We start from the raw sequence: 15,750 nt of genomic DNA on the forward strand, positions 1-15,750 counted from the left end.
GGGACAACTGAGGTGGGTCCTCTGGGTCACGCCCTGGAGGGCGGATGTTTAATTGGACAAAAGGAGCGTCAGTCATTTTCATCGCTGCACTTTAACTGGGCCATCAGATGGGGGTGCGGCCCGGGTCCTTTTGACTAGCCTTGGCTTTTCTAAGGTTTGTAGAGGATGCACTTGCTGTCTTGGGTCTCCAGCGGGCCGACTGCGAACTATTTTGAGCCATGTGTTCAGCCGTATTCCTTTGGTTTGGCTCGTTCTGGAGAGCGCACATCGGAAGCGGGGAGAGGTCCAGAGGAGGTGGTTGGCCTCCCCAGCGGCTCCTCGGCCTCCAGCCCCCGCCCTGCCCCCGCAGCCGGATGTTGTGATTTCTCTCCACCCACACGGCCTCGCCCGCCCTCGGCTCTGCTGCCTTATAAGGCAGCGCTCCCACCGGAGACGTTGGGGTGAACTCGCACCCATTCTACAGGTGGAGGGCAGCAGTGTCAGAAGTCCAGCGGCTGGCTAGAGGCCAGAAGCTTGGAAGAAAACAAAGCCAACATCGTACTCCCTCCACTCCCACTTCACACGACAGAAAACGGAGGCTTGCCCAAACTCCGCGAGCAAGAGTAAGGCGGAGCCGACAGGTTTCTCTGATCCCTATCCATTCATTCATCCAAAAATACAGAGCACTAGCTTTGTGCCAGGTATTGAATCAGGTGCTGGGGAATAGAGTGGTGTCAGCAAGATAACCAAGCTCTCTGCCTACATGCTAGAAGGGTGGTAAGGGTTAGTCCTATAAATAATCAAACAGGATGGTCTCAGAGAGTGATAAGTGCTATCGAGACGTTAAGACAAAATACTAAAGGGTGAGGGGGGAATGGTCTCAAGGTGTGACATTTGAGGAGACCCAATAGCCATGTGTGGCTACCGTATTGGACAATACAGAGACTATTTCCATCATCACAGAAAGTTCTGCCAGATAGCACTAGTCTGGAGGAAGGAGTGGCTTCCATTTGTACAAAGGTTCCATGGTGACAGCCCCTGAATAACGGAGAAAAATGGTGCCACCAACTGAGGAGGAGTGAAGGATGGTAGGCTTGAGTACCCTTCTGATCCCCTAAACTTGTCTTTGAACAGGCAGTTCTGCCACCTCTTGAAATGTATGCCCCAAGTCTCTGCTGTAGAGAAGTGGGGTGTTGTGTGTGGGTATCCATACATTTGTGAGCAGGAACTTGATGGCTTCCGACTTCTCATCCCATAGACCCATGCCCCAACTGTACAAAGACAGAAGCCAGGGCAAGAAGATGGTGCCTTTCTGCTCTAGTCCAGAGTTGTTGGAAGACACCCAGATGTGCAGGGAGAACTGGGGCAGATGTGTAGAAATTACTGAGAAAGGGAAGTGCGTCTATATGGGAAAGTTTCTTCGCAAATTTCTGTAGATTGAGTCCTAACCATACGCCAGGCTCTGGTTCATTCTTCCTTTCTTTTTTAAAGACTTATTTATTTATTTGAGAGACTGCGGGGTTGGGGGGGGAGGCAGAAGGAGAGGGAGAGTCTTAAGCAGCCTCCACCCAGATCAGGACCCTGAGGACCCTGAGCGGGAACCAAGCATCAGACACTTAAGGACTACACCACCCAGGTGCCCCCAGGCTCTGGCCTTTCAAATGCATCCCCATTCAGCTATCTCAACAAGCTGGCCAGTGTGAGTACTCCTCCCTCCCTAGAGAGGTGTGGCAATTAAGGTTCATAGAGGCTGACAAATTATGGAAAGAGCCCAAATGTCCATCGACTGATGAATGGATAAAGAAGATGTGGGGGCACCCAGGGGGCTCAGTTGGTTAAGCCTCCAACTCCTGATTTTGGCTCAGGTCATGATCTCAGGGTCACGAGATTGAGCCTTGTATCAGGCTACCTGCTGGGCGTGGAGCCTGCTTAAGGTTCTCTCTCTCCCTCTCCTTCTGCCCCTCCTTTTTCTTTCTCTCCCTCTCTAAAAAAAAAAAAAAAAAAGATGCGGTATACACACAGACACACACAGATACACACACACACACACACACAGACACACGAATATTACTCAGCCATCAAAAAGAATGAAAGCTTGGGGCGCCTGGGTGGCTCACTCGTTAGGCATCTGCCTTCGGCTCAGGTCATGATCCCAGGGTCCCGGGATCGAGCCCCGCATCGGGCTCCCTGCTCAGCGGGAAGCCTGCTTCTCCCTCTCCCACTCCCCCTGCTTGTGTTCCCTCTCTTGCTGTGTCTCTCTCCGTCAAATGAATAAATAAAACCTTTAAAAACAAAAAAGAATGAAAGCTTGCCATTTGCAACAACGTGGATGGAACTAGAGTGTATTAGGCTAAGCAAAATAAGCCAGTCAGAGAAAGACAAATACCATAAATACTATATGATTTCACTCATGTGTAATTTAAGAAACAAAACAGATGAACGTAGGGGAAGGGAAGGAAAAATAAAATAAGATAAAAACAGAGAGGGAGGCAAATCATAAGAGACTCCTAACAATAGAGAACAAACAGGGTTGCTGGAGGGAAGGTGGGTGGGGTGATGAGCTAAATGAGTGAGGGGCATTAAGGAGGGCACTTGTGATGAGCACTGAATGTTATACATAAGTGGTGAATCACTAAATTCTACTCCTAAAACCAATACTATACTATATGTTAAATAACTTGAATTAAAACAAAAAAAGTTTCGTAGAAGCTGAGCCCCTGACCCATGGTCACATTGGGGGGGGGGGGGTCGGTGGCCAAGATGGAATTGAAGGTTTCCTGATTCAAGTTCACTGCTGTTTTTTTCTTCCAGTTCCTGCTTCTAAAGTCATTATTTCCCTACTTTAAGCTATTGACTTTCAGAGTGATCATGAGGGTTTTTGTTTTGTTTTGTTTTGTTTTAGGAACTTCCTGGTAACAATACATGAAGTCTTGCATCAGTTGGGACTTCTGGTTACAACTAAAACTGGCTTAGGCAAGAAAAGGGAATTTATTGGTTCAAGTAACTGAAAAGAAAAGGTGGTAGTTCTGACTTTATGTGTCTTTGGATCCCAGGTCTCAAATAGTATCATTTAAAATTTGTCTTTCCCATATTCTGACTTTGCTTTTAATCTGCATTGTCTTTATTCCCAGGCAGGTTTACTGTCTGAGATGTTAAAGATGGCTGTCAGCAGCCCCATGCTCACTTCTTACCAATAAGGCAACTTCTTTGGAAGGAGAAAGCCTCTACCTTGAAGATTCCAGCAAAAATCCTGGGGCTGCCTCTGATTGGTTTGATTTGGGTCAGGTGTTCATTTTGAACCAATCACTGAGGACAGAGAGAGGCAGTGTTCTGATTGGCCAGGTATGGATCACATTCCCACTCCTGCCTCAGCTGAGGGATGGGGTAAGTCATTAGGAATCAATCCATCTGTAGTAGTTATCAAATGCTGGGTAACAAATCACCCTAACACTTATGGCTTAAAACAACAACAATCAATTATCATTTCTCACTATTTCCGAAGTTCAAGAATCAATTATACCTAAAAAAAAAAAAAAAAAGGAATTCAGAAGCAACTTAGCTGAATCGTTCTCTCCCATGAGGTTGCAGGCCAGATGTTGTTGCGGCTGCACTGTCTACTTCCAAAGTGGCCCATTCAAACTGGTTTTGGTTGTTGGCAGGTGATTTTACTTTTCCTCACATGGGCCTCTCTGAAGGGTTGCTTGAGTATCCTCACAACATGGTAGCTGCTTCTCCCAGAGTGAGCAATCCAAGAAACCAAGGCAGAAACTGCAATCCTTTTTATGACCTGGGCTTCTACCATATTCTATTGGACACAAAGAACAGCTCTGACTCTGACTTAGTGTGGGAAAAGACTCTACAAAGGCATGCATCCCAGGAGGTGAGGATCAACAGGGAACATCTGACTCCCACAGCATCCCTCCATCTTTCCTTCCCTGTTTGTTTTGCTTTTCCTGTGTGTAGGCTTCGTTCTCAGGCTGGCTCTCCCCAAGCGGTGACAAAGATGGCCACCAACATCTCCAGGCTCGCATTCCTGGTGACACCAGTGGGAAGAAAGTGTCTTTTTCCCAAAAGTCCTGGCAAAAGTCCCAAGGCTGACTCTGATGGGCCACACATGTATACGCTTATCCCCGAACTAACAGCTGTGGTCTAGAGTTACCATGCTCTGATTGGCCAAACCTAGGTCACAAGCCCAGCCCTAGAACTGAGGGTAGAGCTGGAAGCACTAGAGACTCACAGAGAGGATGAAGGAAGAGTGGTTCCCAAAGGAAAAATCAGGGTGTCACTACTGAACCATGGTAAATGGTTTTTGGGCAGGAGAAACAATAATGTCACCCCATCTCCCTCCCTTGTGCTCCGACTGCACATCTTAGTTGTAGCTCTTGTTTTAGCATTTTTCTCATGGGATTATTTACTTTCTTGGCTCCCTTTCTGTGGTAGGTAGAATTCTAAGATGGTCCTGAGGATCCGTCGTGTATGCATACCTTCTCCTAGTTACTCAATACAACACTAATCTAGATGTTCTATAGAAGAATACTGAAAATGTAATGAAGGTACCAAATAAACTGACCTTAAAATGAGATTATCCTTGGTGGGCCTGGCCTAATCAGGTGAGCCCAGAAATGGAATGGGGTTCTGACTGGCAAAGGAGATTCAAAGGGTGAGAGAGAGTCAACATGGGGGAGATTCTCTGTTGCTGACTTGGAAGATAGAGGGGGCCACATGGCAAAAATACAAGCAGCTTCTCGGACCTGAGGCTGGCCCCTGGCTGACAGCCTGCCAAGAAACTGGGATTTTAGTCCTACAAATGCAAGGAACTGAATTCTGCCAATGATCTGAATGACCTTGGAAGTGGATTTTTCCCCAGACCTTCCAGAGAACTTGGCCTTGATCAGTTTCGTGATACCCTGAGCAGAAAGCCCAGTCACAGTGCCAGACTTTGGACCTATAGATTTGTGAATAAATGGGTATTGTTTTAAGCTGCAAAGTTTGTGGTCAATTTTAGGCAGCAACAGAATATGAATATATTTCCCATGGACTCTAAGATCCCTGAAGTAGGAAACCTATTTTGGATTTCCTTAACTTCCCCTCAGGAGGACCTGAAACATAAAATCCCTCTTCTTGCTTCCCGTCCCACTATCTGTGAAAGAGATGGGGAGACCTGCTCCTCATCATTCTGTCCACATACTCTAAATCCCAACTCCTCTGCCCTCGGCAGCCTAGCCGGGGAGCTGCTCTGCTTGGCTTTCCACAAACAGCCTGAGCCCTGCCAGGCCCAGGAGGGCAGCTTGACCCATCTCTGCTTCCCAGGACTCAGGGACCTTTGACCAATCTATTGACCGGGGAGCTGCTCTGCTTGGCTTTCCACAAACAGCCTGAGCCCTGCCAGGCCCAGGAGGGCAGCTTGACCCATCTCTGCTTCCCAGGACTCAGGGACCTTTGACCAATCTATTGATCTGGACTCCTGGGCAAGCAGCTGGACTAACCGACAGACACCATGAGGGCTCTGCTGTTCCTGGGGTCCCTGCTGGCAAGCCTGGAGTCAGCACTTTTGGTGAGGGCTTCGGGAACCAGGAGGACTGTGCTGGGTTGGCCCTGGGCGTCCCTATCACAGCCTTGGCCTCTGCTCCTGTCCTGTCGGTCTGGGCGCCTGGAAGGCCTGTTTGGAAAGGCAAGAGTAACCCATAAGGCCCAGGTGGAGGAGAGAGAGAGAGAGAGAGAGACAGCCAGAGCTGGTGGATATGAGGACATGGCCTTCATTTCTGGCGGAGGGGACCTTAAGGAGTCAAAGGGAAGAGGAAGGGTCTAGGCCTTCTGAGGAAATTTCTGCATTCTTTTTAAAAGATTTTATTTATTTATTTGAGAGAGAGAATGAGAGAGAGCGCGTGCATGAGAGGAGGGAGGGTCAGAGGGAGAAGCAGACTCCCCGCCGAGCAGGGAGCCCGATGCGGGACCCAATCCCGGGACTCCAGGATCGTGACCTGAGCCAAAGGCAGTCGCCCAACCAACTGAGCCACCCAGGCGCCCGGAAATTTCTGCATTTCTGAGATGTGAGAGGAAGCTGAGAACTGGCATGGGATCAGAGGCAAGCTATGATTTCTGGGAAAATTCCCTGCCCTCCTCTCTCCCTTGTAGATTCCACCTTGGAAAGCCCCCAAGGAGCATAAGCACAGAATGGATGAACACACAGTGGGTAAGTACCCTGGCTGCACCTCCTAAGAGACCCTTGGGTGGGAATGAGTATGGTGGGGAGTGTGCAGATGGCGATTTGGGGCCCTTGGAGCAAGGGGAGGAATCCTGGGTACTCTTCACTTTGTCCCCACTTTGGCTGGCATTCAGACCAGAGTGTCCACTGTGCGCCAGGGCTGGTGCCCATGGGCACTGGGGACCCAGAGTGATAGTGAACTGTGTGTTCCTTGAGGGCAGGGCTTGAGCTGTATCTGAGTGCCCAGGCCAGTGCCTGCCAGTCTCCTTTCATTTCCCTAGCCTCTCCTCTTCTTCCCACTCCCTCAGTACTTCTCACAGTGGGCACCAGTCATACCACACAGAGGTCAGGGCCCCTGATGGACAAGGAAGGGTCAGGGCAGGGCTCTGGAGCTTTAATGCCTCTGAATCCTGGCTTCATCACTTACGTGCTGGGTGACTCTGGGCAAGTGACTTGACCTCTCTAAGCTTCAATTTCCCCAACCATAAAGGCTGGTAATAGTAAAACCTCTTAGGGTTGTGGACGAGAAATGAGTTAATCCGTGTGAAGCACTCAGCCCACAGACTGCGGCATGGTAAATGATTAAACTCTATTAGCTTTTATTTACCAAGCTCCCTTTTGAATGGAGGATGTCTGCATCTCCCCCCTCCTCAAGCCATGCCACAGCTCCCCATTGCCTTCATTCTTCCAGGCACTCAATATTTGCCTAGAATTGTGAACTACTGTGACCTTTCCCTGAGAAGCCTGGTTTACTGAGGCCAGGCCCAGCCCCTCAGCATGGCACTAGGGCCCCCCTGCCAGCCTCTGCCTCCTCTCCTCAGCCTTCCAAACTGCTTTCCTCTCTCTTGCCCAAGCCAACCTGGGTGCCCTGCCCTTGCCTGACCACCTACTTGAGTTGCTCCTCCTCTGTCCAACCCATTGACATCTTTTTTTTTTTTTTTAATTTGACAGAGAGAGACACAGCGAGAGAGGGAACACAAGCAGGGGGAGTGGGAGAGGGAGAAGCAGGCTCCCCGCGGAGCAGGGAGCCCGATGCAGGGCTCGATCCCAGGACCCTGGGATCATGACCTGAGCCGAAGGCAGTCGCTTAATGACTGAGCCACCCAGGCGCCCCCATCCCATTGACATCTTAAACGTCCATTTAAGACTCCTCTCTCCTCCTTTACTCCTGTTCCTGGTTTGGCCCCCAGCAAGTGCCACTGTGCCTTTAACAACAAAATAGCAGCTAACGCTTACTGAGCACATACTATGTGCCAGACTCTGTGCTAAGTGTTCAATAGACATTGTCTCATGTAAGCTTCACAACACTCCTCTGAAGTAGATCGTCAAGTCTTGTCATTCCTGGTTGCCATGTTCTGTAAAGTCACCGAGACCACTGATTTAGCAAATACTGAATGGCTGTTCCTAAAGGAAATATAAGATTAGGTTCCTGTGAGCTCCAGTCACATTTTCATCAATCCTCAACATAAAAGCTTGTTTTATGTGTGCTTTTCCTTCAAGATGCCTTCCTTAATATATTGTTGCTTCATTAATACCGAAGCTGTGGTCAGCAGCACTATAACTCATGCCTGCACAAAGCTTATCTCACACAGAAACACTCTCGTAGCACCTGTCACAGTCTGCTTGCACTTAGGAATATCAACATCAACACTATATCAAGGGGCCATTTTCTTTTTCTTTTTTTTTTAAGATTTTATTTATTTATTTGATAGAAAGAGACAGATAGTGACAGAGATAGCAAGAAAGATCACAAGCAGGGGGAGAGGCAGAAGCAGGCTCCCTGTGGAGCAGGGATCCGGACGTGGGGCTCGATCCTAGGACCCTGGGATCACGACCTGAGCCGAAGGCAGATGCTTAACGACTGAGCCACCCAAGCACCCTAGGGGCTATTTTCAACAGTAACAGCATCTACCAGAAGCACGCAATTTCAAAAATGTGGCTCTAGGGGCGCCTGGGTGGCTCAGTCATTAAGCGACTGCCTTCGGCTCAGGTCATGATCCCAGGGTCCTGGGATCAAGCCCCGCATCGGGCTCCCTGCTCGGCGGGAAGCCTGCTTCTCCCTCTCCCACTCCCCCTGCTTGTGTTCCCTCTCTCGCTGTGTCTCTCTCTGTCAAATAAATAAATAAAATCTTAAAAGAAAAAAAAGTATGGCTCTAAATAGGCCATGAAAAGGACACTTCTTTACAGGACAAGAGCCGAAACAAGAGGTAGAGCATTACCTTGTTTCACCTCAGCTGGGGATGTGTGTTTCAGGCACCTCACATTTTTCACCTTTCTGTGCATGTCCGTGAATGACCATAAAAGCACCTTGAGAATTGATTTGGGGATTACAAATAAATTTGCGCAAGAGGGCAGATTTGCAAATGCGGCAAACAGAGAGGTTCAACGGTACTGTTTTAAAAAATAATAATAGCAATATTTTCATTGTAAGAACTTTAGAAATTACAGAAATGCAAAAGAAGAAAAAATTCCTCCATAATCCACTATCTTCTAAAAAAAAATTCCTACAAACTTTGGAGCATGTCCTTCTAGATTTCTTTTTTATGAATATGTAAATATATTTGTACAAAAATAGGACCACATTTGACATGTTTTTAACTTGGTTTTCATTTAAAATTATGTTTTCTGTACTATTATATCTGCATCACTAAAAGTGATTTTTATTATAAAATATACGTAACATAAAATTTACTATCGTTGTTTTTAAGTGTACAAGTCAGTGGTATTAAGCACGTTCTATTGTCCTGCAAAATCACCACCCTCCATTTCCAGACTTTTTTCATCTTGCAAAACTGAAACTTTTCAACTGTATGGTTGACCCTTGAACAAGGTTAGCAGAGCTGATGCCCTCCCTCCCTTGCAGTAGAAAATCCACGTAGAAATTTTGACTCCCCCAAACTTAACTACTAATAGCCTGCTATAGCCTACTGACCAGAAGCCTTACTGATAATGTAAACACTTAACACATATTTTGTACATTAAATGTATTATAAATTGTATAAAGTAAGCTAGAGAAAAGAAAATGTTATGAAGAAAATCATAAGGAAAACACATTTATAGTACTGTATTTATTGAAAAAAATCCACCTATAAGCAGACCTGTGTGATTCAAACTTGGGTTTTTCAAGGGTCAACCATACTATTATCATTGTCATTTTACAGAGGAGGAAACCAAGGCTCGGAGTGGTCAAGTGACCTCTACTTTCAGCTAGTATTTATTAAGTGCCTGCTTTGTGGCAAGCACTCTTGGGGGAGGCAGACTTGCCCAAGGTCACCCAGTGAGTAGGTGGTGAAATCAGGAGTCCACTCCAGCTGTCTGATTACAGAGCTGAAGCTCTTAAGCAGGAAGCCATCTTGAAGGCATAGTGATCTTTTCAAGAGTCTCTCTATTTTCCAACCAGACCCCGAGGGGTGGCACCTGGGCAGGGGGCATGCAGAACGTCATCAGGGCGTGTGTTATCTCTGCAGTTCTCACGGTCACAGGAGAGCCCTGCTACTTCCCCTTCCGGTACAACCGGCAACTGCACCATAAATGCATCCACAGAGGCCGGCCTGGCCCCCGGCCCTGGTAAGACTACCCAGGAGGGGTTGGAGCAGGGGCCTGTGGGAGATGGATTCTGCCCATCCTTCTGCCCAAGGAAGCCTGCTTGGAGAGAGGGGGCTCTGATAGGGAAGGATGGGCCAGTCCCCTGGGCAGAGCAGGGAAGCTTCATCTCTTTCTACAGGTGTGCCACCACCCCCAACTTTGAGCAGGACCAGCAATGGGCATACTGCCTGGAGCCCAGGAAAGTGAAAGGTGCTATACACAGCCTTTGGGGTGGCCCAGAGCCCTCTTCTTCCCACTAGTTACTCTCCTGGGTATCATCATCCCCTATACATCTGGTATTCTGGGCCCATCCAGACCCCTCCCTCCCTGCAGAGAGGAAAGTTCTAGCTAGAAGGTAGCCCCACTTTGCAGGTGGGTAAATAAAGCATGGAAACTCGGGAGTGCCAAGGTCATAAGACAAGCAGGTTTGGGTAGGGACTTGGCCCCCATGAGCCAGGCTGTCTGACTCAGGCTCCCCACTCTTCCTTGTACTGTGTCTGTCTCTCAGACCACTGCAGCAAACACAGCCCCTGCCAGCAGGGAGGGACCTGTGTGAGCACGCCACACGGCCCGCACTGCATCTGTCCAGAACACTTCACTGGGAAGCACTGCCGGAGAGGTAAGGGGACAGAGAAGCCAGGGGAGGGGGCCCCGGGAAAACAGGGCAGTCCTGGGCCTACAGAAGAGGTCTCCGGATCCCCAGACACTTGGCAAGATCCCAGCCTCTCTTGAGACCACTGCCCCCACCCCTCTGTCCCCAGAGAAGTGCTTTGAGCCTCAGCTTCTCCAGTTCTTCCACGAGAAAGAAATATGGCATAGGCTTGAGCCGGCAGGTGTGGCCAAGTGCCAGTGCAAGGGTCCTGATGCCCACTGCAAGCTGCTGGCCACCCAGGGTGAGTGGACGGCTCGGGAACTGGCCTGAGAGGAAGGCCAAAGGCCGGGAGGAGAAGCTGTTAGGAAATCGGGCGGTGTGTCCAAGGAAAGGGGAATTCTCTGGGGGGTGGGGGGAGTGTCTCTGAGCCCAGAGGTGGCTCAGTGCGCTCCATCTGCCAGCCTGCCGCACCAACCCGTGCCTCAACGGGGGCAGCTGCTTAGAGGCGGAGGGCCACCTCCTGTGCCGGTGCCCAGCTGGCTACGCTGGACGCATCTGCGACGTCGGTGAGTCGGGACTTTGGGGAAAGCAGAAGCTCCGCCCTCAGGGAGGAAGGGCTCCCGGAGCCGGAGTCGGGAGAATGGGGACAGGGGCTGAGAGGGTGGTGGGAAAACATACCGCTTCCTGTCTGCAAGGAGCCTCCTCTCTTCCCAGACACCGAGGCGCGCTGCTACGCCGGCCGCGGGCTTCACTACCGCGGTAGAGCCGAGACTGCGCTCTCGGGTGCCCGGTGTCAACCGTGGGCCTCAGAGGCCACCTATGAGAAAGTGACTGCAGAGCAAGCGCTTAACTGGGGACTGGGCAACCATGCCTTCTGCCGGTGCCTTGGGTGGGGGTGGGGCGGGTAGGGCGTCCCCCTCTGTCCCAGGGCCCTCTGGGGCTCCTCGCGCTTTAACAGCGCCCCCTCCCGTGGTTATAGGAACCCGGACAATGACACCCGCCCGTGGTGCTTCGTGTGGAGTGGCGATCGGCTGAGCTGGGAATATTGCCGCCTGGCACAGTGCCAGGCCCCAACCCTGGCGGTTCCTCAGAGCCTGTCTCCAACCCGGGTCCCCTCTGGGCACCTGGACCTTCCCTTGCCCTCGCTTTCAGCACTGCAGATGCCTCAGCCCCTGACCCCAGGTAGCTGGGAAGGGGCGGGAAGTCAGAGGGCGCACCGCGAACTACCTTCCACCCCTTGGTGCGTCTCCCAGCACTCAGCCTGGGCTGCTCCCACAGTGCCCAGTTCGGGCTGCGGACAGCGGCTCCGGAAACGGCTGTCCTCGCCGAGCCGCGTTGTCGGGGGACTGGTGGCCCTGCCCGGGGCGCACCCCTACATCGCCGCGCTGTACTGGCGCCACAGTTTCTGCGCCGGCAGCCTCATCGCCTCCTGCTGGGTGCTGACGGCGGCTCACTGCTTGCAGGACCGGCGAGTCCCCGCCCGCCCGGCGCCCCGCCCGGGACCCTAGCTCCTCTCTCCTACGTGCTCAGCTTCCGCGCGACACCCGAACCCTTGCCCTACCTCCCCCCACCCTTCCCCAGCGCCCCCAAGAGTAAGCTGAAACCCAGCAAGGGGCTCAGGAGTAGGAGGGCAGTGGCCGGCTCTGAACGCGCTTCCCCCCGCACCCCCTCCACCCGCAGGCCCGCGCCGGAGGAACTGACGGTGGTGCTCGGCCAGGACCGCCATAACCAGAGCTGTGAGCAGTGCCAGACGCTGGCCGTGCGCGCGTACCTCCTGCACGAGGCCTTCTCGCCCATCACCTACCAGCACGACCTGGGTGCGTGGGGGCACCGCCGTGGCGACCAGGGGGGAGGAGGGGGAGGGCTCCGAGTCTCGGCGCCCGGGTCTCACCCTCCTCCCCGCCTGCGTTAGCGCTGCTGCGCCTGCAGGAGAGAGCGGACGGCCAGTGCGCGCTCCCGTCGCATTTCGTTCAGCCGGTGTGCCTGCCGAGCGGAGCTACCAGCCCAACCGAGCCCGAGGCCGCGCTCTGCGAGGTGGCCGGCTGGGGCCACCAGTTCGAGGGTAGGCAGAACGGCTGGGGGCGGCAGGGACACCTCTGGCCACTGGGGTAGGCGAGAGAAACCCGCAGTTTTGGTACCACTAGGGACAGGTGCCGTTGACTTCGTGGGTTGGGAGGACTTGAAGGGCTTTTGTCTCTGCAGTCCCCTCCTGCCAGGGCCTGGGCTTCACTGCTGGGGGGGCAGTGTCCCCAAGTCTCCTAAGGGGTACAGAGAGAATCACACTTTCTCTTGGTTCTTTCTGGGCGCTGCGATGCAACGGCTAACAAGGATGCCGGCCTGGCGCTGGAGCAGTCGGTTCACTAATTGGGGAGCATTGTTCTGAGTCGTTGGGTGGGAAGTGGGGGTGGGGTTCCAAAGCAGTCTTGCTCCGCCCCGCGCATTCAAATCCCGTCTCTTCTCTGGTCTCAGTTTTCTTGTCTATGAAATGGTGTTAACAGCAACTCTCTTCCTCACGGGCTTGCTGCGATAAAGGCCAATTAGTGGGCTGCAAGCAGAGTCGCGAGGGGTGTGAGGAAAGCGCTCTCGGTTCGCAGGGGCGGGGGAATATTCCAGCTTCCTGCAGGAAGCGCAGGTGCCGCTCATCCCTTCCAAGCGCTGCTCCGCCCCCGACGTGCACGGAGCCTCTTTTACCCCCGGCATGCTCTGCGCTGGCTTCCTCGAGGGCGGCACCGACGCCTGCCAGGTGAGCCAATGGGCCGGATTGGGCTCAACGCCCTCCTCCAGCCGGTCAAGTGCAGACCCCAGATCAAGGGCGCTGAGCCACGTGTCCCTGACCCAGGGTGACTCCGGGGGCCCGCTAGTGTGTGAGGACGAGGCCTCAGAGAGCCAGCTCATCCTGCGAGGTATCATCAGCTGGGGTTCGGGTTGTGGCGACCGCTACAAGCCAGGTGTGTACACCGACGTGGCCAGCTACCTGAACTGGATTCAGGAGCACACCAATTCCTGACCGTCCAGGGACTCATCCTTCCCTCGTGGGCGATTCTGGAGTGGAAGGGTGGCTGGCCCATGATTATGGATGGCAAGGATGGTGTTCCATTCCTCTTAGCACCATCAGCCCGGCGCCAGGCATGGAGTAGGCACTCAATAAAGTGCTTTTGAAAATGCTTGAGAGGCACAGCTCTGCAGGGGCCCCGATGGGAAATGCCAAGACAGTAAACCGGTGCACTTCTCCACACCCCTCAGGGAACAGGATCTATTGAAATCTTAAGCAAGATCTAGAGATTCATGTCCAATTGATGTTTACTAAGTGGTACTGGGTACCAAACCCTGAGCAAGGTGATTCCATATATTATTCCTTGTTTGAAACTAACTTATTAACATTTGAAGTTTATAGAACAGAGGTTCTCACCTCTACTGTACACCAGAATCATCTGGGGAGCTTTCTGAACCTATGCCTGAGATCCACTTCAGATCAATTAAGTCAGTATCTCTAGGGATGAGGTATGGTATGGGTAGTGTACGTTTTTATAACTCTCCGGGTGATTCCATGTGCAGTGGAGGCTGAGAACCATGGTCAGAAAGGCTTAACATTAAAACACTGGTGTGGACTCAGAGCTGGCAATGTGGAAGATACCATCCCCCCAACTTGCACTAGGGCAGTGGGGCTCAAAGTGTGCCTGGACCACCACCCACAGCATCAACGGGAAACTTGTTAGAAACACATATTCTCTGGCTGCCTCCCATACTACTGAATCAGAAACTCTTTTGAGTTGGGACCCAGCACTCTGTTTAACAGATTTCCAGGAGAGTCTAATGAACCAAACTGGGAATCCTGGGGGTTGAATGGTTACCAGGCTGAGAGGTCTGGCTGTCCAGACTTGCTCTCTTTCTTTTTGTTCTTAAACCCACGTGTACACTGTGCTTGGTGAGCCAATTAAGTTAGTTTTTCAAGGGGGGGCTTAGACTTAGGTGATTTCCTCTTTTTTTTTTTTTAAGATTTTATTTATTTATTTATTTGACAGAGACACAGCAAGAGAGGGAACACAAGCAGGGGGAGTGGGAGAGGGAGAAGCAGGTTTCTCGCTGAGCAGGGAGCCCGACTGGGGGTCTCCATCCCCCGACTCTGGGATCATGACCTGAGCGGAAGGCGGGCCCTTAACGACTGAGCCACCCAGGCGCTCCGCATTTCCTCTTTTAGGCTAACTTTGCAACTTCACGACACCTTCCCCTCACCCCACGTATACATTCTCCAGTGTACGTAGCCTCTCTGTGACATCGCCATGCCTCAGTGTCACAACTCCGCCCGACGTGCGTCACAGTATCCGCGGTTCCAGGCACGTGGAACAGCCAGATATCGCGCGAAGGTGTGCCTAGACGCCAGGGGTGCACTTTGAGCCGGAATGGGAGACTGGAAAAGCTATATCAGTGCGGTGCTGCGGGACCAGCGCATTGACGACGTGGCCATCGTGGGTCACTCGGACAATCGCTGCGTGTGGGCATCGCGCCCCGGAGGCCTTCTGGCTGCCATATCACCGCAAGAGGTGGGTGTGCTCACAGGTCCTGACCGGCGCACCTTCCTGCAGTCAGGCCTGAGCGTGGCAGGCCGCCGCTGCTGCGTCATCCGCGACCACTTGCTATCTGAGGGCGATGGAGTTCTGGACGCACGCACTAAAGGGCTGGATGGGCGCGCGGTCTGCGTGGGCCACACCCCGCGTGTGCTCCTCGTGCTCATGGGCCGGCGCGGCGTGCACGGGGGCATCCTCAACAAGACAGTGCATAAACTGATCAAGGGGCTACGCATGCAGGGCACCTAGCAGGACAGCTAGGGTGCCGTGCGGCTGGGCCAAAATAAACTGCTGGGCGTGGCTGGTTCATCCTATGTTTGCGAGCAGGGCAGTTGCAGATGACAAAACCAGTTTCCCTGGAAGATTCTTGCGGGGGGGGGGGGGTGGTACCTGATGGGGCTGGGATTCTGAGTCCAGAGGCTTCCCAGCCTCCTGTACCCTAGACATGGCCCTCTTATCCATGAGTGCCCTGCAGAGGCCTCTGGCCTGGCTTCCCAGAGTCCTTTCCCAAAAAACTTTGCACACCTCTGTGCAAGACACACTATAAAGGGAGCCCCTCCCACATCCCTCCCCAGGTGCACCCCAGGTAGGCCCTATGGGATCAGGGAGTCAGGCTGGAGGCCGGTGTACTTCTCACCCCCTCCACTTGGCAGGAGGAAGCCTTTGGAAGTGTTGTGAGTGGGTGGTGGAGCATGGCGGGTAGCTGGAGAGCAGCTCTGGGGCTCCCAGTTTCTTGCATCTCCTCTCACATACCCCAGAGGGAGTGGAAGGAGAGCACATGTCCAAGACCATCACAATGAGGTCTGGGGCCCTAGGGCCTTCCT

At 52.4% G+C, this 15,750-nt stretch overlaps 2 protein-coding genes across 2 annotated transcripts; both read left to right on the forward strand.

The window, feature by feature from the left end:
* Positions 1–327: 327 nt before the first annotated feature.
* On the forward strand, positions 328–13,783 carry F12 (coagulation factor XII). Its single transcript, XM_027605899.1, has 15 exons — positions 328–602; positions 5,406–5,533; positions 6,115–6,172; positions 9,652–9,751; positions 9,909–9,979; positions 10,278–10,388; positions 10,531–10,662; positions 10,823–10,927; positions 11,076–11,241; positions 11,341–11,543; positions 11,640–11,829; positions 12,042–12,178; positions 12,274–12,423; positions 12,956–13,104; positions 13,201–13,783. The coding sequence occupies exons 2-15, from the start codon at positions 5,477–5,479 to the stop codon at positions 13,366–13,368; spliced, it is 1,797 nt and encodes a 598-aa protein (XP_027461700.1). The 5' UTR covers positions 328–602; positions 5,406–5,476; the 3' UTR covers positions 13,369–13,783.
* An 893-nt stretch (positions 13,784–14,676) lies between these two features.
* Positions 14,677–15,232, forward strand: PFN3 (profilin 3). Its single transcript, XM_027605900.1, has one exon. It carries the CDS (start codon positions 14,762–14,764, stop codon positions 15,173–15,175), a length of 414 nt encoding a protein of 137 aa, XP_027461701.1. The 5' UTR covers positions 14,677–14,761; the 3' UTR covers positions 15,176–15,232.
* Positions 15,233–15,750: the final 518 nt, after the last annotated feature.

Source organism: Zalophus californianus, chromosome 5, assembly GCF_009762305.2.
Source record: "Zalophus californianus isolate mZalCal1 chromosome 5, mZalCal1.pri.v2, whole genome shotgun sequence".
Taxonomy (NCBI): Eukaryota; Metazoa; Chordata; class Mammalia; order Carnivora; family Otariidae; genus Zalophus; species Zalophus californianus.